Source organism: Ambystoma mexicanum, chromosome 9 (genome assembly GCF_040938575.1).
Source record: "Ambystoma mexicanum isolate Mex_15411 chromosome 9, UKY_AmexF1_1, whole genome shotgun sequence".
NCBI classification, from domain to species: domain Eukaryota; kingdom Metazoa; phylum Chordata; class Amphibia; order Caudata; family Ambystomatidae; genus Ambystoma; species Ambystoma mexicanum.
In genome coordinates this window covers 920564441-920592052 of record NC_090931.1, presented here as the reverse complement: position 1 = coordinate 920592052, position 27612 = coordinate 920564441, and the positions used below count along the sequence as shown (strand labels likewise).

The following is a 27612-nucleotide window of genomic DNA, read 5'->3' as shown; positions in this document are numbered from 1 at the left end:
GATTATTGGAACATTGGGGGAAAGAGAGGGGTCATACTGACTTGTGTTCCTCTCCTCATTCTGTGTGGGTTTCGGGATCTGCCGCAGTGTGGTGTATACTTCGCATTGTTGCATTATGTGGTTCATTTTCTATGCACTTTGGTCCGACTTCAGATATGTGGAATATTTACGTGTCATCTAGGGAAGGGGCGTCTGGGGGGATTTGGGTTTGGTTTGATGTTGTAGTTCATGTGAAATGTCAATAAAGAAAGTATAAAAAAAGGTTGGAAGCCTTGGGGGTGTGGGTGGTTTGTGAGAAAAGGTCAGAGGTTAAAAATAAAGGAGAGGAAGGGAGGGGTATAGTGTGACAGGTGGTAGATGACTTCAGCTTTTGGAGCCACCCCATGGAGGGTAGATGAAATAAAATTGGAGATTTTAGAGAAGAATTTACGAGGTAAAACTGGGAAAGGAGAAGACGGTGCAGGTATCATAAGCACATCAGTAGAAGAAGATCCCAAAGGAGCAGATAGGATCACCAAGAGGGGAGGTGCAGAGGGATAAGAGGTGGGATAAGGACAGAACCCTGGGGAAATACAACTGGGAGTCGGGGGAGATCTCATATTCCAGAAGATGGAAATGAACAATTCAAAAGGTAATAAGCAATACAGGAAATTTGGATGATGAGGTGTGACAAGGTAGTGAAGAGAATGGGGTAGTTGTAGGTGGCAAAGGACGCTGACATTTCAAGAATCTGAGGATGGAAAAAAGCTTTGAGTATTGGTTTGTGATGTCATGAATGCCATTGACTTCAAGGTAGTTGTTGGGACAATTAAAAAACACTTGTTTAAGGAATTTGGAAGACATGGGGAGGAGTGAGAAGACATGACAGTAGCTAGCTGTGTGTTTAGCATTTGCATTTAGCATTTTGAAGATTGCTTGTACTGTGCCTGTTATAAAATAGGAAAGCAAGGAGAAGAGGAGGTTAGGAGTTCCAGCACCTTAATAATTTGAAGATCTAAACAGTTCCCTGGGGTACAAGATAGATGGACTTTCAGGAGAACGAATGCCAATCCAGCATGTGAGGTGGTAAAACGGAGGCCAGAGAGGAGACAGTACAGGTACTAGGGGGACCAGATTAGTATGGGGGAGTGGGGCTCTGTTAGACCTAAGGGATTGTAGAGATCATGCATGCAGAGTGGAGTGCCAAGTCTTCAGTAGCAGAAGGGAAGACATTGAGGGGTGACTGGGGGCGCCAGTAGGGTCGGATTCACAGAGGTGAGTATGCGGGAGAGGGAGATGAGAAGGAGATAAGATTGATGATGTGAAGTGGCAGGATTTAGCTTCCTCCAGGGCCTCAGACAGAGTCAGCAGTGACGGGGGAGTGTGCAGTCTTATATGGACCCACAAATTCGTCGGGAGAAGGTGAATTTCTGGGGCGGTCATTGTTGAGGGTGAAGGCTAGTGGTGTACACTTAAAATTAAGTCAATTAGTAAAGTTTATTTCAGATTTCGGAAACCGGAAATCAGTTCCATAAAACCAAAACATTTAGAACAACAACAGTAAAATTGGTTAAAAACTGTCATGAACTCTTTCATCAGTCCATTTCTAATGTGTACTGTTCCACTAAGAACAATGATCACGTATTTAATAGAGTGGCGGCCCACAGCAAGAACTAAAGTGCTGGTAGACATTGATCATAATTCATAGGTCTGAGGACAGGGGATGAAAAGCGTGTAGAGCTTCTGTGCATAATGGACAAAAAAAATAAGAATTAAGTGAATCTCCTTTCTCCAAAGTACAGAACATAAAACAACTGTTGTTATTCTCACTCGTCCATTTAGCAGCAACTCCTCTTAAATATAATGTGTTAAACTGAGCTCTAGTAATCAGAGTTCTATTGCGTTAAATTGAGCTTTTAGATCACGCGGCTTAACGCTAATGAATGCACCCTTGTTGCCTATGCCAAACATATGTGGCCCTTGGTTAGCCGTGTAGGTTTTAGGGTCACACAGAACTTGCAGCCAGAAATGCATTGTGTCTGCACTTACCCCTGCACTTGCCACAAGCTGCCAGCACTTTTTAACCTATTGTTTCATTTATTCATTTTATTTTTTCTGTTGATCCTATGTATTGCACTGCCCCCTCTGTCTCCTCACCGCACTTTCCCTTTCCCCCTTTACCTGCACTTGCGCAATCTGAATGTCACCTGGCCTAGTAAGATCGTTGTCTTTGTCCCCCCCCCTTGCCTCGTCGCGCCTTGAAACACTTGTGTATAGGCGCGTTTTGAATGCCATATCATATCATGTAATGTTTTCCAGGGATGAACCTTTGCTTTAATTTCCATGTTGCAGTTTACCTTAAGCTTAACCAGGAGCAGTTCATGACCTTGCAGGAGATTCTTGGTCTCGTCCTGACTGCTGCCTATTTCCAATACATTTGGTACTGATTCCGCCAGCTGAAGTTGCACTGAATTCCCGCTCTAAAAAACAAACACATACGAAATATTCAGAATAAAAAACAGACATTTTTAAAAGGAATATTACACTGAAAAAGAAACCAAGTGTGAAGGTTGTACACTGTTTCTAAATGTAACGAACAAACCAAACACACTTAATCTAAGGATTGGTGTCACAGTAAACGTCTAGACCACATTGCTTTGATCTGCCATCACAACAGTCCCCTTTATGGATCTGCCAATGTGCTGTTAAGAACACTGCGTTGCTGACTGGTGCAGTATAAAAAATGTGTAACATAACATTTACGGCACTGCACATTCCAGCATGAGGCTTGACACTGTAAATGTGGTGCCAATGCATCCAGTAATTCATGCACATTCTAATGTGGTCAGTTGCAATAGTGGATTTCCCTGATTTGACTAGGTTTTGATGCACCTGCAAAAACTAGTCACAATACATGGAATTGCATTGGCTAGGCAGTGACTAAAAGTGTTGCAATCAAGTCCTCCATTGCAAGAATGGTGATCTAAGTTACAGATCTCTGATGTGCACATGTACCCAAAACTAGGATTGTTATGATTCACTGAATGTGCGATCGATATGAAAGATACGGGAACCTGGGATTCCCCAGATTCTAACATGTCCCTTCTGAGTACAGAGACGTGTTAGAAAGGACAGTAAGAGCCCTACCATTGGACATAGCATCTGTCTTGCTCTTCCTATACAGCATTGGTCTGTGTAGTATCTTGCCCCCAGCAAGATATGCCTGGATCAGAGATAACATGGAGCAAAAACCAGGCTGACCCACGCAGAAGTAGATGATTTATTCACTTAGTTACATAGATGCAGATCATGAAAGTAGGAGATAAGGTTACAAGCATCTGTCATGGATCCCTGCCATACTCCAAGTCCTGTCACTTTACAGAACCCCCAAGCCCTCAACACTCCAGGCTCCACCTCACCATTCCATGAGGCTCTGCACTCACACAAACAGTCACACTGATCATCCAAGCTACAACAGTCTGCAACCTTTGGCTCTACAGATGTTTTGTGTTATAGCTGCCATTGTCATGGTTTTAACATTTTGGTTTTCCACAGCTGCGCCTCACCATTCCCTAAGATGCCTAAATGTACCGATGGAAACTGTGATTAGCAGCTGCGGTCACCGTGTGTTCCTATTTTGGCAAAGGAACTGACCATTACACATCGTAATGCTCTCCATGTTTCAAAAAGCTGTTAGGCACCTGGACCAAATTTAACACAATGGGACTCATTATGACCCAGGCGCTAAGTGTTTAACGGCGCCGTAAAAGGCTGCAGCGCCGTTAAACACTTAGCGCCTAATTACGAGGTCCCTTTGCGGGACCCGACCTTAACGGCTGGTTTTACCAGCCGTTAAAGTAGGGACCCGCAAAGGGACCTTGGTGCTAATTACGGTACCGGCTCCTCTGATGCGGCCACTGGGCTCTTCTGCAACCTCTGTGACGCTCTCTGCCTCTCCATTCTACCCTCTGGTCCAACGCACTTTGCTGGACACACCTTGGATGCTCTCATCTCCTAAGGCTTCCGCATTTCCAACCGTCTCGTTACTCCTCTCTCCTAGTCTGAACATGCTCTCCTGTCCTCCCACCTGGACCTCTTTGGGGCTAAGCCTCGACCCGCACTGCCAACTTCCGTCTGCTTCATTCAACTGACGAAGCGAGTGTCAGCGGCCGCTTTTGCCACCACCTTCACTCCCCCTCCTACTCCAGCCACTGAATCTTACTCTGACATAGCTCTTACTTCACCTCTCCATCTCCAACACTTTGGATATCCTTGACCCTGTCATGAGGATCTGCATGAAACATGCCTCCAAGTGTAACTCCTGGAATGACTCCAACCTGGTCTCTCTGAAACGCAAGTGCAGAGTGGCTGGGCGCAAGTGGCAGGCTTCCAGCACATCCTTTGACAAACTGCACCGTGAGGCCCGCGGGCGATTTGACGAGTTATCAAGAATTAAAATAAATACATAAATAAACAAAACTGGCCTGCCGCCTGCTCCAAAGGCAACAGACTCTACATCTGCTCTAAGAAGAGTGCCTATATCCAAGCCTGCATCTCTGTGGCCACTAACAACAGAAACTCACCAACCTTACTGCAGTATTCACTTTTCCCCTGCCTTCCCTGGCCCTCTGCACTTCTCTGGCCTACCACTTCGCTTCCAAAACCCAGTAGATCCTCTCCTCACTCTCCTATACATCATCACTAAAGCCGTAGTCCTCCTTTACTCTTGTTGTCCTCCTCCTTGTCTCAGTACCTGGCTGGGGTCGATATGGGTCTGCATTACAAAAATGGGGACATGTTGTATTGTATTGTTAATTTATATCGCGCGCCAAACCCTCAGGTATCTGGGAGCATTATTATAGTTACATTTGTACATGAGATAGTTACAGGTTACATCAGTGCATATATAAAAACATCAAGATAATATTTACAACAATGGCAATTTACATGAGCAAGAAATAATACATGATATTATGTACAAGCAGGAGGGAAGGGACAAAATGATCCATTATAGGTTAGTTAGTCTCTAGGGTGGCAAGCCATTTTTAGTGCTTGTCCTGAATTGGGAGAGAGAGGTTACAGTTCTTAGGGATGTGGGTGTAGAGTTCCAGAGTTTTGACGCTAATACAGGGAAGCTACTGCCTCTAGATTTCTGGCGGTTATACCTAGGGACTTTGCGGCAGTGTAGTTGGCCTGATATAGTAGGTCTGGACAATTGACGTTTGGTGAATCTGCAGACCAGGTAATTAGGTGCTGAGTTCGATAGGCACTTATGAGTAAGGGTAAGTGCTTTCAAGGAGATTCTGTTATTGATGGACAGCCAGCTGGCGCCACGTCTCGTTTCAGAAATGTGGTGGGATCGGGGTATGTTGAAGGCTGCTCTAATAGCGTTATTTTGAAGGACCTGAAGTTTGTTTAGATTTCTTTTGCTGGTTCCAAGGTAAAGCGTGTTACAATAATCCAATTAGGATAGGATCAGCACTCTAGCCAAGGTGGAGCAGCTTGTGAGGGAGAGGAAGGGTCTACAGGCGTTTATTAATTTACAAGTGTAGGCTGTGGCAGAGGCTGCAGCGTTCCCCTGTTTCGTCAGCGTTAAGGAGGAGTCAAGATAGACGCCTAGGGTCTTACTGACTTTGGTTGGAGATTGGGATGCTAATGCCATCAATACAGAAGGAGTTGAAGATGGTGTGAAGTTTGTTTAGTTGGGCTTGTGAGCCGGTTAATAAAAGTTCAGTCTCATTTAGGTAGAGGCCATGTGTGGCTATCCAAGCCGGATTGATGAGGTAGATCTTGTTTAGTAATTTAGAGTCGATGTCGTGATTGCCAGAAATCGGGATGAGGACTTGGGTGTCATCTGCATAATTAGTGTAGGTGACACTCAAGAGGTCCAGATCGTCGAACAATGGCTTGGTAAATATATTATATAGTGTTGGTTACACGCAGGAACCTTGTGGCACTCTGCATGTCACCGAAGCAGGGTCTGCAGAGGATGTAGGTGAGAACACTAGTCATTCTATTATCTATAAAGGATTGAATCCACCCTGTAGCTTCTTCAGAGAAGTAGGCTGAAGAGGTGAGGTGGTTACAAAGGTCTTTGTGACTGACGAGGTCAAATGCAGCTGATAGATCTAGCAGAAGGAGGAGTGTTATATTGCCTTTGTCTATTTGATCATCAATTTGTGTTTTAAAATCTATAAGTGCAGTTTCCATGCCATGTCTGGGCCAGAACCCTGATTGCCGGAGGCCCAGGAAATGATTTGTTTCCAAGTGAGTCTGTATTTTGAGATAGGTTGCCCTGTTGAGAATTTTCAGGAGGAACGGCACTGTGGTGATGCGCCTATAATTTGTGGGGATGTCAGGGTCGAGGTTTTTTTTTTTTTTTTTTAGAAGGAGTACCCAGGCATCTTTCAGGTTGGTGGGAACTGTTTTGGATTCAAAAGAGGAGTTGATGAAGGCTGTGATGGCCGGTTCAAGTTCTTTAGCTGCCTCTTTGATGATAGCCGCTGGACATATATCGGCTTGGCAGCGGGAAGGTTGTAGGCTAGTGATTATGTTTTCCACTTCAGTAATGGATAGTGGAGAGAATTTGGAGAGGTTGCAAGGGTTCTCTGCTAGGCGCTGAGTCTTTGGGGGGTCTTGCGTTCGTGCTAATGTTACGTTTTTTTCATTTTGATTTTAGTTTGTAATTGCGAAATTTTCTCAAGTAGGGCTGCTTGAATCTTGGTGCACCAAGCCTTGTCTTTGGCACAGGACTCCGTAGAAGGGGTGGGCAATTCAAGCTCTCTGAGGATCTTGAATAGTTCTTTAAAACCAGATTTAGCACTGGAAATTCTATTATTATAGATTTCAATTTTCGTTTGAAGGATGGCTATCTTATATCCCTTTGCAGCATTTAAGTAGGCATCTCTGTTGGAGGTTGATCGTTGGTTTTTCCAGGCAGATTCAGCCTTTCTTTTATTTTCGCATAGAGTTTTAAGGTTAGAGGTGAACCAGTTGTTGAGATGAGCTTGAGGCTTGGCTTTCCGTAATTTCAAGGGGGCAATAGTATCTATGGCTTGGTGGAGCGTAAGGTTGTAGAGCTCCACAAAGGTTGAAGGGTCTGTATTAGTGTTTGAGTAGTTTAGGATAGGTTGTAGTAAGGGTAATAGGTTTTCAGTTGTGATGTTTTTGTTATTTCTTGTTAATGCATGGGGAGCCAAGACGCTGGTTGAGTTAGGGACGGAGCAGGGGTGAATGGTTAATGGTGAATGTGATGGCATGATGGTCGGCCCATACGCACAGTGCATTGGCAAGGATGTTGGTTTCATAATTGAGGTCAGCTATCCAATCAAGAATTCTGCCTTTTGTTGTGGGTTTTGTTAATACGGTGGGAAAAGCCTAATTCCGTAATTGCATTAGCTAGTGGCATGGCCGGGCTCACTTTAGGGTCGAGGAAGCCTAGGTTAAGATTGCCAAGAAGTAATATTTGTGAGCCAGAGTTGGTATCCGTGGCAAGGAATTGTTGCATATCTTCCTTGAATGTGGAAATAGGACCGGGTGGTCTGTAGACACGATGGATCTTTAGGGTACATGAGGCAGATAGAGGAAGTTTCATAGAGAGAAGTTCAGCTAATGGGAAGGGAAGATGGGGGAGGGCTCTAATTCCTAGGGCAATTTTGCTGATGATGGCGACACCACCACATTTGGTAGATTCTCTGTCATGTCTAGTGATGGTGTAATTGTTGTGGATGGCTAATGCCAAGGAGGCATGCAGCCAGGTCTCTGTTATAGCTAGGTAGCCTAATTGATTGGCAGTGATAAGGTCGGCCACTTCTAAGGCATGAGCCGTCAATCACCTGGCGTTGATAAGGGCGCTTTTGATGAACGTGATAGTATTGGTAGGGTTGCTGCTGCCAGCAATGTCTTTCGTGGCGCAGCGAGTGCCCTTGTTAGTGGCATTCTTGTGGCCCTTCCTAGTTTTATTAGTGATAGTGGTCGCTGTGGACTTGATTGAGGTTTTGGTAATCGGTGTAAAGGTGTGAGATTGAATGAATCTGGATCTTAGTCTCAGTTTTCTAGTTACTGAGTCGCATGGTTGATTAGGAGTTGGTCAGGAGACGAAATGTTGGATCCATTGAACAGGTGAGAGGTCAATAGTATCAGTAATAGGAGTAGTGACTGTGTGTATCTGATAGTGGGATTGTGGTGGCCATTGTGGTAGGAAGTAAGTAGGTAGTATAGAATTAGGGTGTGGTAGTGTAGTGGACATGGAGATAGTTATACTTCTCTTATTAGTTGATGGGTCCAGTTTTTTAAGAGTATCGTGCCACATAGTGCTTTTGTGGGTGACTAGAGCTAGTAGAAACAGTGTAATCTGCATAGCCATGGTTACACTTAGTAGAGAATGGATGATACACTATGCTATGGGTGAGCGCCCTATATGAGGAATATGAGGTCAATTAAGTGTGTGTCAGATGTAGGGTAATCAAAGCAATCTCATGAAAGAAGCATAGTCATGTATAGTATATAACATGCACATTGAGTTATTCACAGTTGCAAGGCAAAGGAAAGGGCAGCCAGATAAAAGGGGTGCTTACTATACTGAGTAACATGCAATTGACAATCATTACGTCATGGTTGTTGGCAAGCGGATACTTAGCAATGTACAGTAAGTGAATCAAAGTGAGGGCGTCATAGTGGGGTGGGTCACTTCAGGTGATATAACGTCAGTGTTTAAAAGTAATCCTAGTATAGCATACTAGATGGGATCTAACATATATTTAGTTGACAGTCATGGGCAATGTTGTTCAAGGCTTGGAGAACATGAAGATATTGTGGTCGTAATTTCTCTGTTAGTACTCGAGAGGTTTTCCTAGCACCTACTGATTAACACATTTACCATAAAGTGAGTAGTCATGCAGGGTATCATTTGTACAGTATATAATGGTGGGTATGACAATAGCAGCAAAGTAAGCACTGGTATGGTTAGGGGGTTTGAACAATAAATCCCTTCAAGTAGGCTTGTCGACTTCGTGGATTGTAGGAGCAAGGCAAGGATCTGTGTTAGCGCTGTCGCAATAGCGGTGCACAAGAGTGGAGAGCGGAATCGAAATTAACGTGTGCTCCGTTGTAGCAGGCGCAACAGTCAGTGGTTACTAGGTGAGTTGGCTGTCACGCAAAGGGTGGAGAGACTTGGCAATGTTTAGTGAAGAAAGTTGGGCACAGCTTACCTCCACTGTACTAGCAGCATCATTTACTGATGCTAGGACGGTTTTGACAGCATAACCGGCCCAACAGCTCCAGGGGCCTTGACAGGCACAGACAGGCTTGGCCTTTTAGTGGGGCTTTCTGGTGTGGGCCGGCTACCACCTGCCGGCACACCTGATTGGTAGAAAAGGTGGTGAGGCCAATAGGAGCGGGTCCGCAAATGCGGAGATAGCGTTGCTTAGCAACGTGAGCCATTTTGAAATGGTCGGGACGAACGGAATTACGCACAAATATCAAAATTGTAGCTCCAAGGGAGTTGCACGTATTAAATCATCTGCAAAAGTGATTACAGGATTGGACTTGGAGTCAGTTTGAAGAATAAAGGATTCATATAGCTTGGTAGTTGTTTCTCTGTCTTACCGCGTACAATGCAGGCAGTGTGTAGATCATCTAGCTTCACCTGAAGCTGGCGTCGAGGCGATGCGGGATGGGCTCCTGCCCTCCCTGTCGGATAGACGAGATGGCTAAATCAGGCACAGGCAGGCTCTGCCTTTTAGTGTTGGCCAGCTACCTGTTGTTCTAGTTGTCCTCTTCTTCGCCCCGGTAGTATGCTGGTGTGTTTTAGGGAGTACTTTAGGGGAAGAACAGGGAAAGGGCTAAAAAAAAAGGCTTGAGGGATGGAGGGTTGCTTGTGAATGGGAAATGGGGGATATCATGTCTCACCTAAGGACATCCTCTCCCCACTCCCCAAGTCTGCTCCACTCAGGTGATCCTCCCTTGCATATCCACCCCAGATTCATGATCCAAATGCGATGATGGCCTTCCCCTGGCTACCCGAGAAGAGGATAACGCGGGAAAAGAAGTGAGGATGCCTTCAGGTTCCTCACAGGGTAGAAAAGATAGTGCCACTGAATAGCTCATTGAGGACCGACTCTTCTGAACACAGCATAGGAGCGGTAATTGTAGCACACCAGAATATATGACAGGGGAAGGGATCCAGGCCAGTGAATCAAAACAGACGGTGTAGGATAGGGTAGCACCACTCGCGCCTTCAAACACTTGTGTATAGGCGCGTTATAAATGTCATATCATATCTAGCCAACCCTACTAAAAAGAACTCATCCTTCTGCATACACCTCTCAAACTCGAAACTAAACACAACCATGCCTCTACAGTACAACAAACCGCACGAACTTCACCAACAATGAAATAAACCACACATAGCCTCGCACAACAGGACATGACGGCTACAAACCGAAAAACACACCTACACTCAGCGAACGGTCTCAACCGGACTGAAGCTGCCAACAACACATCACATCTCTCTTGCTCTTTTCTCCCACTCAGTCCTGCTAAATTACCCCCTACCCTCTTGCTTTACAGATCTGCCAGAGTGCCAAAGAAGCACGCAAGTGGCGACAGCGCGCAGTTTAAGAGCCCTTAACATAACATACATAGGTCCCTGAAGACATTCACCTTTGACAACATGATACTTCTCCACCACCAAGGCCAAGTTAAGGCATTGCCCCATAGTTGCTAGCGATTCTCGGAACCCAAGCAACAGAACATATTAAATTATATTCTGCTCTGTCCAAGACACTCATTTCTCTAAGAAGAATTTCCTTGACAATTTTAGGGATGCATCCCACAGAGGAAAGGTCTGTAGCATATTGGTGTGCTAGGATTGCCATGTGATCTTCACACACAATTCTTAGGACTGCTTCACACATCTCACTATATCTTTCGCCAGCATATCTAGTGCTAAGAAGTGGCTTTGTCACAACGTGGCGCTCTAAAAAAAAAACACTGTAGATAAATGATTGATTTCAACGTAATGCAAAAGGTGAATGGGGAAAGGTATACATTTTTCAATTGAAAAAAACCCTGGTTATGTTCTCATTCGCGCTTTGGCCATTCAGGCTACTTCTCTCCAGGCAAAGATTTATTCTTTAACAGGCGTTTCAGAGATTAGTGAGCAAAAGTGCTCTCTTTGTTGGTTTACCACAACAGTGCCACCTGCCCACCTGCTGATCCCCTGTGATCTCGCTTAAAAATAAAGATTAGGAATGGTTAATAAAGTGTTGGCAACATGAGAGCGAGCAGGGAGGAAAAGTGTCCCTGCAACACTAGCACTTACTGTCAAAGTCGGCCCAAACAGAAAGTAAAATCCAGCTTCTGTCAGGAAGAAACCTACTTTCAGTCTGCTGGGCTCTTTTCCATTGTGTTTTTCTAAAGGTTTGCCTACAGGCCATTCCGACCTTCCCTCTTAAACTACACAATGGGCCTCATTACCAGGTGGGCAGTAAGGTATTACTGCCACCGGTAAGGGCACCGGTGCCAGTAATCCCTTACCGCCCTACTACGAGTTCCCTTTGCGGGTCCTTCCTTAACGCCTGATTTTTGCAGGCGTTAAGGACGGGACCCGCAAAGGGACTCTAGAGCTAATAACGGTACCGCAATTTGCAGTACCGTTATTAGCGCCTTCCCCATTCCCATTGAGCCCTATGGGGGCTCAAATGGGAATGGGGAATGGCCCTGGTGAATGGGGAATTACCGGTCCCGCCAACCTTGGAATGGACCGGTAATTGCTCCATTCACCAGGGCGGAGTCGGAACGAGTTTGGAGGCAGCCATGGCGCTAATAGGCTGCCTCTAACCTCGTAATGAGGCCCAATAACCTTTAAAATGGAGCTCATTGTTTCACTCTTGTTGAGAACAGTGGCCTTAAGGCCCTCAACCCGCTCTGGCAAAGCCAGCAGTTTTGGCTATAGCCAACTTCTGCGGCTGCAAAGGTGGCCTCCCTGAGCCTTGCCAGACGGGCCCGGGAGGTGGCCAGCACGGCCGAACATGGACTGTCGCATGGCCAAAGGCTGCCACCACATGCCCCCTTCCCCGTGCCTGGATCTTCTAAGATAATGGTGTGCACGACTGGTGGGTGGCAAAGCTGCATTCGCGTTCTGTACATTGGCACTAAAGACGCATTCCCTACCACCATATATAGGCCCTCATTACGACCCAGGCAGTAAGTATACGACATTACCGGCATGGCGTAACTAACGTTTACATGCTGGGTCAAAGCCGTAAAAAGCGGGACATTACGACCCATCGTGCACGAGCATTACGCCATGCGGGTAATGTAAACTGCGCCATGGCGTTAATGCCCCAAAACGGCACCTACCGGCATCGTATGCCACGCAAGGTGCACTACCGCCACCCCGACCACCGTTCATAGCAGTGACCGTAGTTAGCGGTCACCGCAATTAGCGATCACCGCAATTAGCGGTGACCGTAAATAAGCGGAACCGGAAGTAGCGTCATCGCGGCGGAACGGGAAAGAGCACGGCGGCCATCTTTAAAAACACAATCCATTGGCATCCTCCGCAACCAGTGGACATCCGAGCCTGAGACCCGGCAAATACCATCAGCAACCTTCTTCCAGCAAGAAAATGCCTAAAGTTGTTAAAAAAGCCTGTGACCGCCAGCGGCAAGACCGTTTCACCAGGGAGGAGCTTAACATGCTTGCGGAGACCCTCCAGGAGAACGCCGCAGTGGTATTCTCAAACCAAATGACCAGACCGGCCATAGCAAAGAAGAAGGCCATATGGGCCCTAGTAGCTCAGCGGGTCAGTGCTGTGGGAACAGTACCCCGCAATGTCAGACAGTGGCGCAAGCGGTGGGACGATCTCCGGCTCCGCGTCAGGAGCATCCTATCGGCAAACAGGAACCTCGGCATGGCAACCGGGGGAGGATCGGAGTCCCCAATTAAATTGCAGCCCTGGGAGGAAATCTGTGCCTCCACAATCGGCATGGAGAGCATAGAAGGAGTAGGAGGAATGGAGAGAGGAGCCCCGACATCAGGCGATGCAGGTAGGTGGCTCAAATCAAGCCATGCGAAAGTCACCAAAGTCCATTCATGTGAAGTACAATGTTGCCCTATAGTGTAAATGCAGCACATCAGCAGACTGCCCACAGACACATCCGATCTCCACCCTGTACACATGCAGTATGCACACCTTAGCTGCAGGCACCCACATACCTCCATGCTACTTCCACACAAAAGGGAGACAACCTGTATGCCCCTGCCTCAAATGTGCCGCATGTACTAACTGATAAGATGTCAGTCGTCACAATGCCCGTACAAATGTCCGCAGACCCATCAATAACACTTTCCCTCCTTTGATCCACCACAGGCTCAAATTCCGACCTTGAGGATGAGGACACCACTGCCTCCACACCTGCCAAGAGGGCCAGGACAACAGTGCCAACACCACAACCCTCCACCCCTGCCGTACCGAGGAAAACCCCACAGCAGCCAAAATCTGTGCCAAGAAAACAGGACAGGGCACTGACAGCCATCCCAGCAGGCAGCACAGTAGCAGCAGCAGACATTACCCAAATGGTGGCCACAGAAGGGACAGGCTCTGCTGCAAGCAGCACTTTTGGGGAAACTGCTGCCATTGCAGCCTCCTCCGACAGTGATGCAGGGATTATTGAGGAGATTGATGTCGGAAGCCCCACTGCCCACCCTCATTCCCCCTACCTGTCCCAAAGCAGCCCTCATGCGGATGCCACACAGGGGCAGTTAGAGGATGAGGATTGGCCAGGCTCTCCATGCTCGGTGCAGGAGGTGAGCAGCCCAATGGGAATACCACTGCCATTATCTATGGGCCAGAGAAACCAACAAACGCTGGAGGAGATCGTCACCCGGCAGCAGCAACTCTCCTCGCTCCTTACTGAGCATGTTGCCGAATGTGGGGGGGCAAGGGCAGCAATGGAGAAATGCGCGGAGACAGTGAAGGCTGCAATAGAGTCCTCCACAAAGGACATCTGCGCAGAACTCGCCGCAGTGCGGCACGTCATCTCTGAACTAGTTCAGACAATTCGGGACATGCGTCCAAATGAGCAGGCAGGAACCTCCTCGGGTGCCAGTTCGACACCAAGCAGCCCCATCCGCCGATCGGGCAGGAACCTGCGTAGCACAGGCAGGGGTGCCCCGGGGGCCAGGGGAGGGGGCTGCCAATAGTGGCCGCACAGTGGAGAAATCCAACATCAGACACTGCATCACAGACTTTCTCACACCTTTGTAGGGATTCCAGGGGGGAGGGGGGAGTGGGTGTGTTGGGGAGTTCAGGGGGGAGGGGGAGTGGGTGTGTTGGGGAGTTCAGGGGGAAGGGGGGAGTGGGTGTGTTGGTGAGTTCAGGGGGGAGGGGTGAGGGGAGAGTGGGTGTGTTGGGGAGTTCAGGGGGGAGGGGGGAGTGGGTGTGTTCAACAAAATCACTTTTCCTATTTGCACAAATCACATGTGTGGACATTGCTCATTGCGTATGTGTGATTTATTGGTAAACAGTCCCCAGTGTCCATATAACAGACGCACACAGTGCCACAATCGTCATCTCCAGGTGACACCCCCCATCCGCGTGTGCTAGAATAATTGGTTGATCAGAGTACTATGCATTTCACGCTCCTCCTGTGCATCGCCGCCTCCATGAGATGCTGCCCCATCCCCACCCTCATCATCCTCATCCTCATCGTCAGGTGGTTGCAGTTCTGCGTCAGGGGGCAGGGCACATTTCGTCTGACGCACATATTGTGTAGCATGACACATGCCATGACGATCTTTGCCACCTTCTCATGGCGGTACAGGAGTGCCCCACCAGACCTGCTGAGGCAGCGAAACCGTGCCTTCAATAGGCTGAATGCCTGCTCAATCACCACACGGGTACGTGTATGTGCAAGGTTGAAGTCCTCCTCGTGCTGGTTCTGTGGGTTCCGGACTGGTGTAAGGAGCCACCTCTTCAGGGGATAGCCTGCATCACCTGAATGTGGGCGAGAATGTATGTGTCAGTCATGACGTCTATTTCAAAATATGACGTGCCACCATGGCTTGCATCCAACTGTTACTTCGGACCTCTTTTAAATGCACTAATTGATTCACACTATGCGACCGGTATATGCTCATGGCTCTTATGGACTGTTGTGCATGCCATCAACCAATGTATGCAGGGGGATCAAGTGCCTTGTGAGTGCCCATCCACTGTGTTCGTTCATGCCGTTTGTTTTGGTGGCCTGGCACGTGTCCTGTGATGTCAACGCTCACATCATTGCAACATTGCTGTCAGCCTCATCATGACCCCAGTGAGCAATACTGAATTTGATAGGGACATTTTGTGGGCCTTGCTGTCTGTGTGATGGTGTGTTGATGTTTCTGTCCGTCATGTGCCTCCTTTGTGCGCAGTTATGGGGGACAGGCCTTTCAGTTGATGGTGTTTGGTGACGTGCATGTAGGTGCATTTCGTTGAAGTCAATGTGGTGTGAATTGGTACAATGCACTTGCAGATGGTTGTGTCATGGTTGGGACACACCTTCATTCACGTGGTAGGGCTGCATACATCGGGCATTAGGTTTAGTGGTGTCAGCTGAAGTTTGTGCTGCTTTAGGGTATGATCTGGCTCTGTTGTCTCTGCTACTCACAGCCAGGTGAAGTATGCATCATTCCCCCCCCCTTCCAGCCAGGTGAAGTATGCATCATCCCCCCCCCTTCCAGCCAGGTGAAGTATGCCTAATTCCCCCCCCCCCTTCCAGCCAGGTGAAGTATGCATCATCCCCCCCCCTTTCAGCCAGGTGGAGTATGCATCATCCCCCCCCCTTTCAGCCAGGTGGAGTATGTATCACCCCCCCCTTTCAGCCAGGTGGAGTATGCGTCATCCCCCCCCTTCCAGCCAGGTGAAGTATGCCTAATTTCCCCCCCCCTTCCAGCCAGGTGGAGTATGCATCACCCCCCCCTTTCAACCAGGTGGAGTATGCATCATTCCCCCCCCCCTTTCAGCCAGGTGGAGTATGCATTGGTACGTCGTTCACCTACCAACTTTACATTTCCATGGTCATGACATGAGACTCACCGAGTAGCCAGGATCTTGGCCCTGCATGTCGCTCCATGTAGCGTGGTATTGTGGAGTTCTGAAGGACCATTGAATCATGGGTTGCTCCAGGGAATCGGGCACAGCAATGTGTGATGATCCTGTTGGAGTCACAGACCATTTGCACGTTGATTGAGTGAAATAGTTTACGGTTGCGGTACGGTACCTCCATGGCATGTGGGACCACCAATTCCACATGGGTGCAGTCGATGGCACCAATGCAACCAGGTATGCCGGCTAGTGCATGGAAACCCACCTTGGTGTTTGCAATCTCCTGGGCAGACCGTGGTAATGAGATGTAGTCGTCTGTGTGCTTGAGGAGGGCATCGAGCACTTGGATCAGTGTACGTGAGAATAATGGTTGTGAAATGCCATGCAAGTGTCCCACTGTGTGCTGGTAGGTGCCTGTGGCCAGGAAGTGGAGTACAGACACTACCTTCAGTAGGGGTGGGATGGCGGTTGGTGTTTCTATCATGCTGACGATGTCATTGTGTGTCATGTCTACGATGGCGGTGATGGTGTCCCGGTCCAAACGGTACAGGGTGTGGATCTGCTCAGCGGTGAGGTTGAATGGACTGGCTCTGATGCGTGGGATTGTGGGCTGCCTGCGTGGTGCCACTGGCTGTGCTGGTGGGGCTTGCTGGCCCTGCCTTGCCCTCCTTCTCCTCCTGCGTCTCCTCTGTGCAGCCTGTTGTTGTTGTTGTTGTTGTAGTAGTTGAAGTTGTAGCACTTGCATTGCTATCAGGTCCTCCAGCCCCAACATTGCTAGTCCTATTGGAATCATTGTGGAGTGTGACTGGGTGTGGGAAGGGGTGGGGTGTGCTCTTTTTGTACTTCCTGAGTCTGTATTGCCTCCACCTGTGCTGATTCTGTGCACCTGTGGCAGCTGGATTCACTGCACAAGGCCCTTTACGGTTGGTTCGCGATGGCGTAATTAGCACCATGGCGGTAAGGTACTTAACAGGCTGGGTGATGGCGTTAGGTGCATGTCCGCTTGGGTCGTCATTCGCGTAGCTTTGCGCCATGCCAGTATTTACGGTGTGGCAGATCGCGTGCGCGCGTCCTTGGTGCAGTTAGCGGCAGCGTTAACTACAAAGACGCTAATGGCATCGTAGTTAACGGTCACGGGTCATGATCGGACCTAGCGGAAAACGATGCCGGTAATCATTTACCGGCATCGTTTTTCACTTACCGCCTGGGTCGTAATGAGGGCCATAGTGTGTTGACCATTTGATAAAGAAAAATGCAAATTGTGACATGAACATCAGGTTCCTGGTACACGGTAGATATATCCCAAAGTAAGCATATATTTCCTCGGCGTTAGCTGGATGAAATAAACTCGCTGTGGCCGCTCTCTGGGTCCATGCATACCAACTATGTACGTCAAATGCAGCCTGAATTTCTTGTGAGTAAGAATGGGGGGTCGTAAACCGGTACAAAGCAGGCAAGCGAAATGGATTTCCCGAGCACAAAACAACTGCGCAGGTATAGCTGTACCTCACTCAATTTATTGAGTCTTTTCTGTGGTATTCCGTGTTTGTGGTTCTTGCTCATCTGAAAGCCATGTCACTCTTTTGCTAATAGGTTTCAGAAAAGTCCATGTCTTCACTGTACGCATTATTCTTGTTTGACTAGCCCACCGCACAGGGTACCATAGAGTTTCCATTTAATTCCATTCCCCCCCACAAGCAACCCAAGCAATAGGTCGAGTAGTTATGGTAGACATAACGCTAACATGCAGCTGAGCATCTTTTTGGAAGCACACGAAAGATGTAGGATTTGATAACCGAGAAATTGACATGCAATAGCATATTCTAACTCACCTGTGTGCAAACACCACAAAGTACCAGCATATACAATATCAATACTTGTAAGTATTGTGCAGTATATCCAAGTGATAGGTGTTTAAAATAGTTTTACATTCCACCCAGTTCTGGTTTCTGGAAATCAAGAGTCTTTTTCAGCGACGTGTGTTATACCAAAACTAGAAACTCAAATTGGCTGTGAAGCAGCCACCAAGATTGGTTGGCCCGAGTGGCCTCATGGCCCTGCGGCTTACTATCTGCCGGTAACTATGTCATGTATAACTATCCAGTTGGCTCTCTGCTCGGGTTCATTGCTCTTTATCATTACCCTTGTTTCTTTGGCTGAGAAGTATGTCTTTACTGGGTTATTCAACCACGACGCCCATTCAGCAACACTCCAGGGGTTACAAAAGTGACCTCTGGCCCCCATGACTTCACAGAAAGTGATGTAATATGACCTTTGGCCCTGATGATATCATAGGAAGTGACAACCCACGACCTTCAGTCCTGATGGCATCACAAGAATTAACCTCACGGAGGAAAATGGCTATTTTAGGTGCTAACAATGTGCATTAACGAGGCTGCTTCCTTAATACGCCAGGGGTGCAGCAGTGATATTTGCTGGGCGACTTTGTGTGTTTCTTATACACACATGGGGTTAGGACATACAAGGAGATCTAAATGTCATTGTGAGTTTGACACATTATATTGTTCAGATTGTGATGCTAAGCATGGAACATTTGGATTTGATACAATCTGGCATCTGCACCTGAAGGCCATACACGCATCACATCCCTCGCAAGGGGAGGATGAGACTGTGTAGGGCGCGCATAAGGCAATACTCTGATTTCTGACATCTGCAATCAGCATGGTCATGGTCATATGTTGTCTGCACAGCAGATTTGTCAGTGCTCACCTTGAAATTCCACAGTGCTGTCATTAGAACTGGTTGGGCACATGTCCCTTGGTCCCAGGGCACCCCATAGCATGTGCACCCTGCATTGTGCCTTTGGCTAAAGAGTAGCCGTTTTGTTCACTTTCAAAAGGGGATTGGTAAAAGAAATCAGTGCCGCCACAGCAATCCTTCTAGAACTGGGTTTACGTTCTCTCCTTGGCACCACATCCTCAACCTCTGAAACAGGGGTCCCAAGAGCAGCATCAAAGGTACCAAAGGGGCAGCCAGGGATCGCAACTCCTACACTCGACCAGCCCCTAAATGGCACCCATGCAGCCAACACCTTGCCACATCACAACTTTGTCACTATAACCTTTTTCACAGTTTGCATTGGCCCGACGCCAACTTACTCTGACCATTACTTCTCCAGGGCTGATTTACTACCAGGGGTGTTGCTAGGTCTGGAAAAGATCTGGGGCTATGCTAATGTCGGGGCTGTTGGGACTCGGGGCTGGCTAGCCTTTTGCTTGTAGCTCCTGAGATTCTATCCAGGGCTACAACCAAAAGATCTGGGGCTATAGCCCCCTCAGCCTCCTCCCCTAGCTACACCTCCTGTTTACTACTCTGCCATATCAGCTAATTTGGGAGAAAGAGCCATGCCGAAGAAAAGTTGTAAAAAGGAATAGTGTGAGCAAGTTACAATGACTCATTAAGGGAGTGGTGTAGTAAGTGGGGTGAAGTTATGAGATACTCTTCGGTTCGTCCATTTATTGATGGCTTGAACCTGCTTCACCAACCCCTCTCGCCTTCATCTTCCCGCTCTACGTTGTGTTCAAGGCAGTTCCCGTGAACGCAATTCGGCTTGTTCTGTGATCTTGAGCTAAGGTCGTCAACATACTTGAGTCCCTTTCTATTACTAATCTTTACTCTCATTTCTGAACTTCGGAGAGTAGCACAATCTCTCCATGGTTTCAGCAGGTTTCTGATGGGCAGCACAGGTTGAAACACGTTACTTTCTGCTGCGCAATTTCAATTCTTCGATAGCAGTTGAAGGTCATGCTGGCACACTGTACCTGGACAGCGTGGAGGAAGAGCTTGCTTGCTGGCTGGTTACACTAATAAACTGTTTTTCACATGCTCCACCCTTCTCCACCAAATGCCACAGAAGTGGTACCACCAATGCACTGCTTTGGCCCTCCCTCACACGTGCCATGGTAGAAGACATCACTAAATGCAACCATACCTCTACAGCACAACAAACCACACGCACTTCACAACAGCAACGATAAAAGCCACACATTGGGCTCTATTAGGAGTTGGGCAGTATCCCGGCAGTAAATTCACTGGGATACCACATAATGCAATTAGCGTTAGCGCAACTTTGTCCGGTGCTAATAAGTTGCGGGTGAGAGGTACGTTCCAATTTTTTCAGAGTCCATGGGACTCAATGGGTCATTTTCAGTGTAATTACTGTGGCTGTAATTGCACTGCTGTAATTGCTCGGAGAATGGGTAGAAAGTCAGTGCATTCATCTCCAGCTAAGAGCTGGCAGTGAATGCTCGAGTTTCCACAAACTCAGGATTGGGCAGGCAGTAATGCAGCGGTAATAGCATTACTGCTGAATTTTTACTGCTCTCCTAAACTCCTTATGTGGCCCATAGTCTCGCCCAACACCACATGGTGGCTACCAACCGAAAAACACACCTATGTTCAGTAAATGGTATCACTGAACTGAAGCTGCCAACAGAACATCTCAGCTCTCTTGATCTTTTTTTCCCCACTAAGTGCTACTAATTTACCTGCTGCCCTCCTTGCTTTGCAGATCTGCCATTGCGCCAAGATACCATGCAGGTGGCAACAGTGCGCGCTACAAGAACCTTTAACATAACATAACAAAGGACATTAACAATGATCACATATGAAATATCCTGACATCGCTGATGACTTCAAATATTTCTGTATATGATATGATAGGTCATTTATAAAGTGCCTAATACCCAGAGGTTTCTAAACACAGACCAGGAGATCGAACCTGTGTTGCTCCGTGTCGTCTTGCTTCCAAGGCGAGCACATTGCAGCTCAGCTATCCTCCCGAGACTGTATGCTGGAATTATTATGCTTCTGCATGCTGGGCTATACTGATTCCAGGAGCATCGTAGTATATCTCCACAGGGAACCAGTGGGAGAACTGAAAAACTACCCTGCCCTACAAAATAGGACTTTCAGTGGTCATTTGAACAGATGTGCTTAGAGATAAGTGTTCCAGAGGGTTGGGTTCTGGGATGAAAAACAGAAGCGACCCGACCTTTATATAGTAAATCGGCAGGTTCAGGCTTTATAAACACTTCCAGGTCGATATTTTACTAAGCATTGCTGTGAAAACACTGCCCTAGCTCTGGGTGTAAGATTCTGGGAGTCTGCTTTGTGACCCCAGAATACAACTGCAAGGCTTCAAGGTAAGTGTAGTTCATTCTGCTTCACTGCTCGACGACCCGCTGATTTAGTGCATTTTGATTCCTTCCCCTTATTGACTTATGTTTGACTATAAAGTTCCCTTCCTGCAACACTCTGGGCCATGCTATGTATGCATGTTGTACTATTTTAAAGGGATACACATTTCAGAGCGCCTGGGGACCAATTCCGTTGGTGACGGTGCGCTATACAAGTACCTTTAACATAACATAACATCTCTCAATACGTTTCCAGGAAGCCCCGCCGCTTACTAATAGTTTGCAATGCACACATTCTAACAGGAAGGATAACCAGCGTGAAAAATTGCAGGAAAATTGGCTGAATAATCACAGTTGTGTAGACCATGCGAACCTGCATTGCAGTATTCAGATAGTGCACAGCAGCCAACCCATTTACCACATCCACAATTAACAAGTGCCACCAATAGATGCATACAAGAAACCCCTAAAACCATGACTGATCAATAGCGCTACATCTACTTTAAGGAGGCAAACAACCTTTCCGCCAAACAATGTCTGCACCAGATTGGCGAGTAATAGGAGGCATTGTGTAGGAAACACTCCTGGAACACTTGAGTGTGGAAAGACTTGAACCAACGCACTAGCAGACAGTGCTCCAATTTGTCATCCTGAGGACATACCAGCAAAAGACACCAGAAAAAAATGATTTTTCTTCACACAATATACTAAGTTGTATTAGTCATTATACTGGATTGACAAAGAATGGAAGCCACTGCGGAGAACCTTGTCCGCTTCTATGAGATAAGGGGGCACAGTCTACTCACAATAATACTTCTGTAAGGAGTATTGGTATGGCGAAAATGTTGAACGAAGACCAAAAGAGAGAAACTAAGTTTAAGGCCAAAATCAAGTCGTCGCCGTGGAATATGAGAAATGACTGGAAAGTTGGTTGTGATTTATAAATGCTAAAAAATTTCAGTAGGTTGGCTTCAAAGCAACTTGCACAAGGTTAGGCTAGAAAAAAGCCAGAAACATTTGGTGAAATATTGGCTCCAATTTATTATAGAAACAAAATCTCTTACTCAGGGGCGTTGCTAGGTCTGGAAAAGATCTGGGGCTACGCTAATGTCAGGACTGTCAGGACTCGGGGCTAGCTAGCCTTTTGGTTGTAGCACCTGAGCTTCTATCCGGGGCTACAACTGAAATTCCCGGGGCTATAGCCCCCTGAGCCCCCCCAATCCCCAGTAACGCCTCGGCCCTTACTCCAAAAACAGCAGTCAGGCTAAAATCTAGCAAATGGCCAGTCCGCATTCAGCCCTATGTATGGCACACAGCTGGGTGAAAAAAAGTCAACTACAACACGATCAACTATTTCCTCAATAGCCAGGGGATACAATAGGCAACGACGAAGAGCATGAGACCAGCAAAAACAAAATGAATCCTTGAAGAATGGTGAAAGGTAATTAATTATATTTAATATCTCCATAAACACAATCCAAAAGCATTGGGTGTGATGCAACGCCTATCGATAGAAGGCATGCTGTCATCAAGCCGGTTGGCATCTGGCAGGGAGACTGTAAAATGGATATGGGATTCCACAAGCACATAGTTACAAGTGGTAGCAGCAGGAAGAGCCAGCAGCCTGGCTAGGAGGCCATTCCTCGTTTTATGGCCCACTCCATCCAAGTACTCTGATTGACACGCTTAGGGAAACCTCTGAATCTTTGCCAGACAAAGAGCGGAGGACGCAGGGTGATGGGGGGACATGTCAACCAAGGGCACCCAGGACCTTTCCACAGGTGTCGAAGTGAGGTCTCCCTTGCTACCTCTAAAACATTTTTTACAAAATATATATATATATAAAAACTTTGTTAAAGGGACGTTATGGTTCAAAGTAAAACCGAAAAACCCCTGAAATTCGGAAGTTATGGTAAAATAAGCAAACATAACTCGCGCCACCGTGCACTGCTAACACTAACACCCATGACATCAAAGATGACATCACAAATGTCATTGATGACATCACTGATGACATCACATGTGCATTTACTTTTCATGAAAACTCTGTAGGAGGGATTCTTATAATGTTGACCAAAAAGTGTCAAGGATCATTTGAATAAATATCATGAGCTAATTAGTGCATGAAGCAATGCATTGATATAAATAGCATTCTATTATGAAGTTATATCCAGTATACTAAGCAACTCATGCAGAAACTTAGGCAGTGTGTGCAGTATACATGAAGGTGCAATATTCATAATCTAACATGTAATAAGTAGCTAATAAAACCCACTTAATACATAATTACACTTAATACAAACAAAACACAAAGAGACAACAACACATACAAATATGAGTATATACAGGGACAGAGAAGTAAGCAAAAAAGCAGAAGTAGTAGCAGAAAGAGTTCATAATCTAACTGATTATCTTTATGCAGAGAAATGATTGCTCTGTTGCAAAGCTGCTACTTACTGTATGTATGTGTATCAAATGATGTCAGTGAACCCTAAGGAAAGGAGTGTGAGTACAATGTATACAAATATGAGCATATACAGGGAAGGTATAGTAATACAAATAAAACTATGAGAAAGTGCTGATAACTCTAATGATTATCTTCATGCACAGAAAGGATTGCTCTCTTTGAAGCCTGTGTCTTCCGCTATGTATATGTTTCATATGATGTGACTTGACCCTAAGTCTACAAATATAGTACCTTTTCAATTTTTACTTCCTGACTGTTACTGAAGCAAACTATGTGGCTTAGATATGTCAGTAAAGGAAAAAAAGGGAGAGCCAGCCATGTGATGTCATCAGTGATGTCATCAATGACATTTGTGATGTCATCTTTGATGTCCTGGGTGTTAGTGTTAGCAGTGCACGGTGGCGCGGGTTATGGTTGCTTAACTTATCATAACTGCCGAATTTCAGGGGTTTTTCGTTTTTACTTTGAACCATAACGTCCCTTTAACAAAGTTCTTTTACTGAATTTGATAGGTTTTTAGTAGCACAACTTAACCATAACATCCGTTTAACAAAGTTTTTTTACTGAATTTCATAGGTTTTTAGTAGAGCAACTTAACCATAATGTCCCTTTAACAAAGTTTTTTTACTGAATTTCATAGTTTTTTAGTAGCACAACTTAACAATAATAACTTTGACTTTATGTATATGTAATATGGAACATACTGAACCCTTTTCTACTGAATTTGACGGTCTGCGGACATGTTCGGACAACAGTACCAGCACCTAAAAACTCTGGGGGGGTATGTGTAATTGTTATATCATAACATAGGAACATTTAACAAATTCATAAAGCAGCACACATACAAAGTATATGTAGTAATACTTAAGAAATGTAACCCATATATGTAACACACTAACCATTTGTTTAAATACAATATGTTCTAAAAATGGAATATACCAAAAAAAGATAAAGTGGCTTCCAACATAATTACCTCACAGACACTCCACAACTAACAGCAAGACCAGACGTATAGACTACTGATTACATATCTTACCAGAAATAGTAAGTGCACTTCATTTTACTCATATATTTATAAACTTTCTATATTAGAAAAAAAAACATATTACTTTTTTGTTTTCTCACAGAAATGTGTAGTACTCTGGACTGGCAAGAGGAGCATTTCCCACGAGACGAAATGTTAGAAGATAGTCCGCCTAATGGTACACACTTTACTATATAAACCAATTAATAAATATTATTTTGTATACATTCAACATATAATTTTTGTTTTTTTTACAGACCCTACAAAAATTGCAACTTCCAAAGAAAAAGAAGCGGTGGATAACACTATTGAACACATTACCCACAAAATGGACCAACCTATGGCAAATTTTACGGATTTAAAGAACTTTGTGGAAGATCACCTAAAACCACCAACAACATACCATTGTCCCACCTGTACTTGTCCCCCCTCACCATATCCCATTCATTTAACCCCAAACACTCTCCATGGACCACAACGTTTTGATGAGATTTCCATCCCTTCTTCACCTGATCCCACTTATACTGAAAAACCTAATTCTCCTGTTTTTGTTTCCGTTTCTGCCCCACCTTCTCAGTCATAAATTGTTTATATATGTTAAATAAAGTTACTTTTTTATATTGTGTTGTAATTACTGTTCTTTGTGGTAAAACCAATTTAGGTGTCCACGGACAGCGCGGTTGTTCGGAAATGTTCACAAATAAATGAAAATGTAAGTGTCCTGAGGACACTATATCTGTCCGTAATGTTCTCATGCAAGTTGAAAATGTTCTAAGAACACTCGTGGTGTCCTGAATTGTTCGTAAATAAACGAAAATGGAGGTGTGCTTGAGACGCTATGTCTGTCCATATTGTGCACAAGTAAATTAAACTGTGCTAAGAACAAACGGCTGTCCGTAACTGTTAGTTTTACGTGTGACGCACTTTTAATTAGTTCAGGACCCGAACACTGTCCATAGAACATCAACAACACGCATGCGCAAAACAATGTACATTGGGTGTCCTGCGGACGGCTGCTACCTTAGCGAGCATGCTCATGAAACAATCATGTGACCGCGCCCACGCTGATCGTGTGTTCTGAATGCAGACACTGTTCGTGTCCCCGAACACTTTAAAAGTACATTTCCAAGTAATCCACAATATTTCTCATTAAAAACTCAACATACCACAAATCCCACATACTAATCCTAAATTTCCACATAGTTTTTGTGACTTTTTGAACCTTTTTTGGTGTTCGATCTGTCTTGCGGACAGCGCGCATGTCCGCGAACCGCGCACAAGCACCCCTATAAAAGACCACGCCCTAGAGCTCATTCTCATTGTGTTTCTGGCTATTCTACAGAGCACAGAGATTTCTGCTGCAACCTGCAGATTTCCATCTTCAACCTGATGGCTTCTGTGGCTCCACTGCTGCCACCTGCTGCTGTATCTGCCTCAGCACCACCCCCACCCCCTCCACCACCACCACCTTCCCAAGGGCCTGAAGAGGGGAACAGGAGTGAGGATACAGAGGAGGAAGAAGAGGATGACGAGAATTAGGTAGAAGAAAACCCTACTACCCGCCCTCGGCGTGATTCTTGGGTGTGGCGGTTGTTTACCGTTCATGGGAATGGTCCTAAGGCTCGTGCGAACCGTGTCACCTGCCATGAGTGCAAATGGTACTCAGTCACGGGAGGCATGGTTCGAATAGCTTTGGGACTACGACCATGAAGCGACACCTGAACTCATTCCACACTGGGGCCATTCTCAAGGTTGTACCTTGCGAAGAGCGTAGTAGGTTGATTGCCTCTACTTCATCCTCCGTTTCTGATCCTGTCACCACAAGGAACACCTCTCTGGGACAGCGTCTTCCTCAAGCTGCCTCACAGGCCATACAGAATTCTGATGACCCTTACCTTTCGAGGGTCACAGTTGTATGTATGTACTGTGACACAGTACACTGCAGGGGGGAGCGACTTCGCAGTGCTTTTGAGACTATCGTCTCAGAGCACGAGAAGACCTGCTCACTACCCAAATAAAACCCACTCTACATCTTCCTCTCTCAGCTCGGCCTTTCTTATCCCTGTGGTTGGTGTCCCCCCCTTTACCCTCCTTTCCCCTCCTCTCCTAGTGTGTTGTGTGTAAAAAAAACCAAAAAATACAAAATAACAAAAATCACACAAAAAATAATGCTCTTTTCAGAGCCGCCTTTCACAGTTAAAAAACAGAAGTAAAGATAAATAACTCAGGGCCCTTTCTATTTCTTGAAAGTCCACGGACAGTTCGCGAACATAAAAAAAATTGGGATGCTACCCTATTGTAACCATTGCATTTTTCTCTGGGAGGAAGTGGTGGCTCTGAAAAGAGCCTTTGTGAGGTGTTTGTATGTCAAAAATTATAAATACTTATCACCTACTTCGAAATGCATGCTGCATTTCTAAAAAAGGTTGCAATGCATTTTGTACATTTCTCAGAAAAATCTGATTGCCAGCATAGGTAAAATGGACACCATCTCTGCAAAAAAATGTATGTACTACGAAACATAATATTTTCATTGTGAAAAGAGGACATGCCAAAATCTCTTAGGAAGGCACAAACAGCCTTATTGACTTTACGCCTTGCTTTCTCCATTTGTGGACCACATGAGAAAGAACGAAGCCACATTTGTCTCTGTGCAATACGTGAAAAAATTACTTTGGAGTTTGGAAACATGTCCATGATCTTCTGAAGTCCTTCTTTCATTGCAAATTGCAAAGAAATTCCAGAAACATGTCCTAAACTGTTCCCTCCACAATGAATTACAATTATGTCTGGATGTTCCTCTATCTTCAAAGTTGCACAGAGAGGAAGCAAGTCCAGCCACTTCATTCCACGGACTCCATGCCAGTGCACTTCCACATGTGGGAATCCA

General features: G+C 46.0%; 1 protein-coding gene across 1 annotated transcript in view; it reads right to left on the bottom strand.

The window, feature by feature from the left end:
• The window catches only part of CCDC141 (coiled-coil domain containing 141), a 676030-nt gene that overhangs the window by 602523 nt on the left and 45895 nt on the right, over nt 1–27612 (bottom strand). The window contains exon 2 of the mRNA XM_069616100.1: nt 2337–2459. Within this exon, the coding sequence (XP_069472201.1) occupies nt 2337–2459 (123 nt within the window). The remainder of the gene's footprint in view (nt 1–2336; nt 2460–27612) is intronic.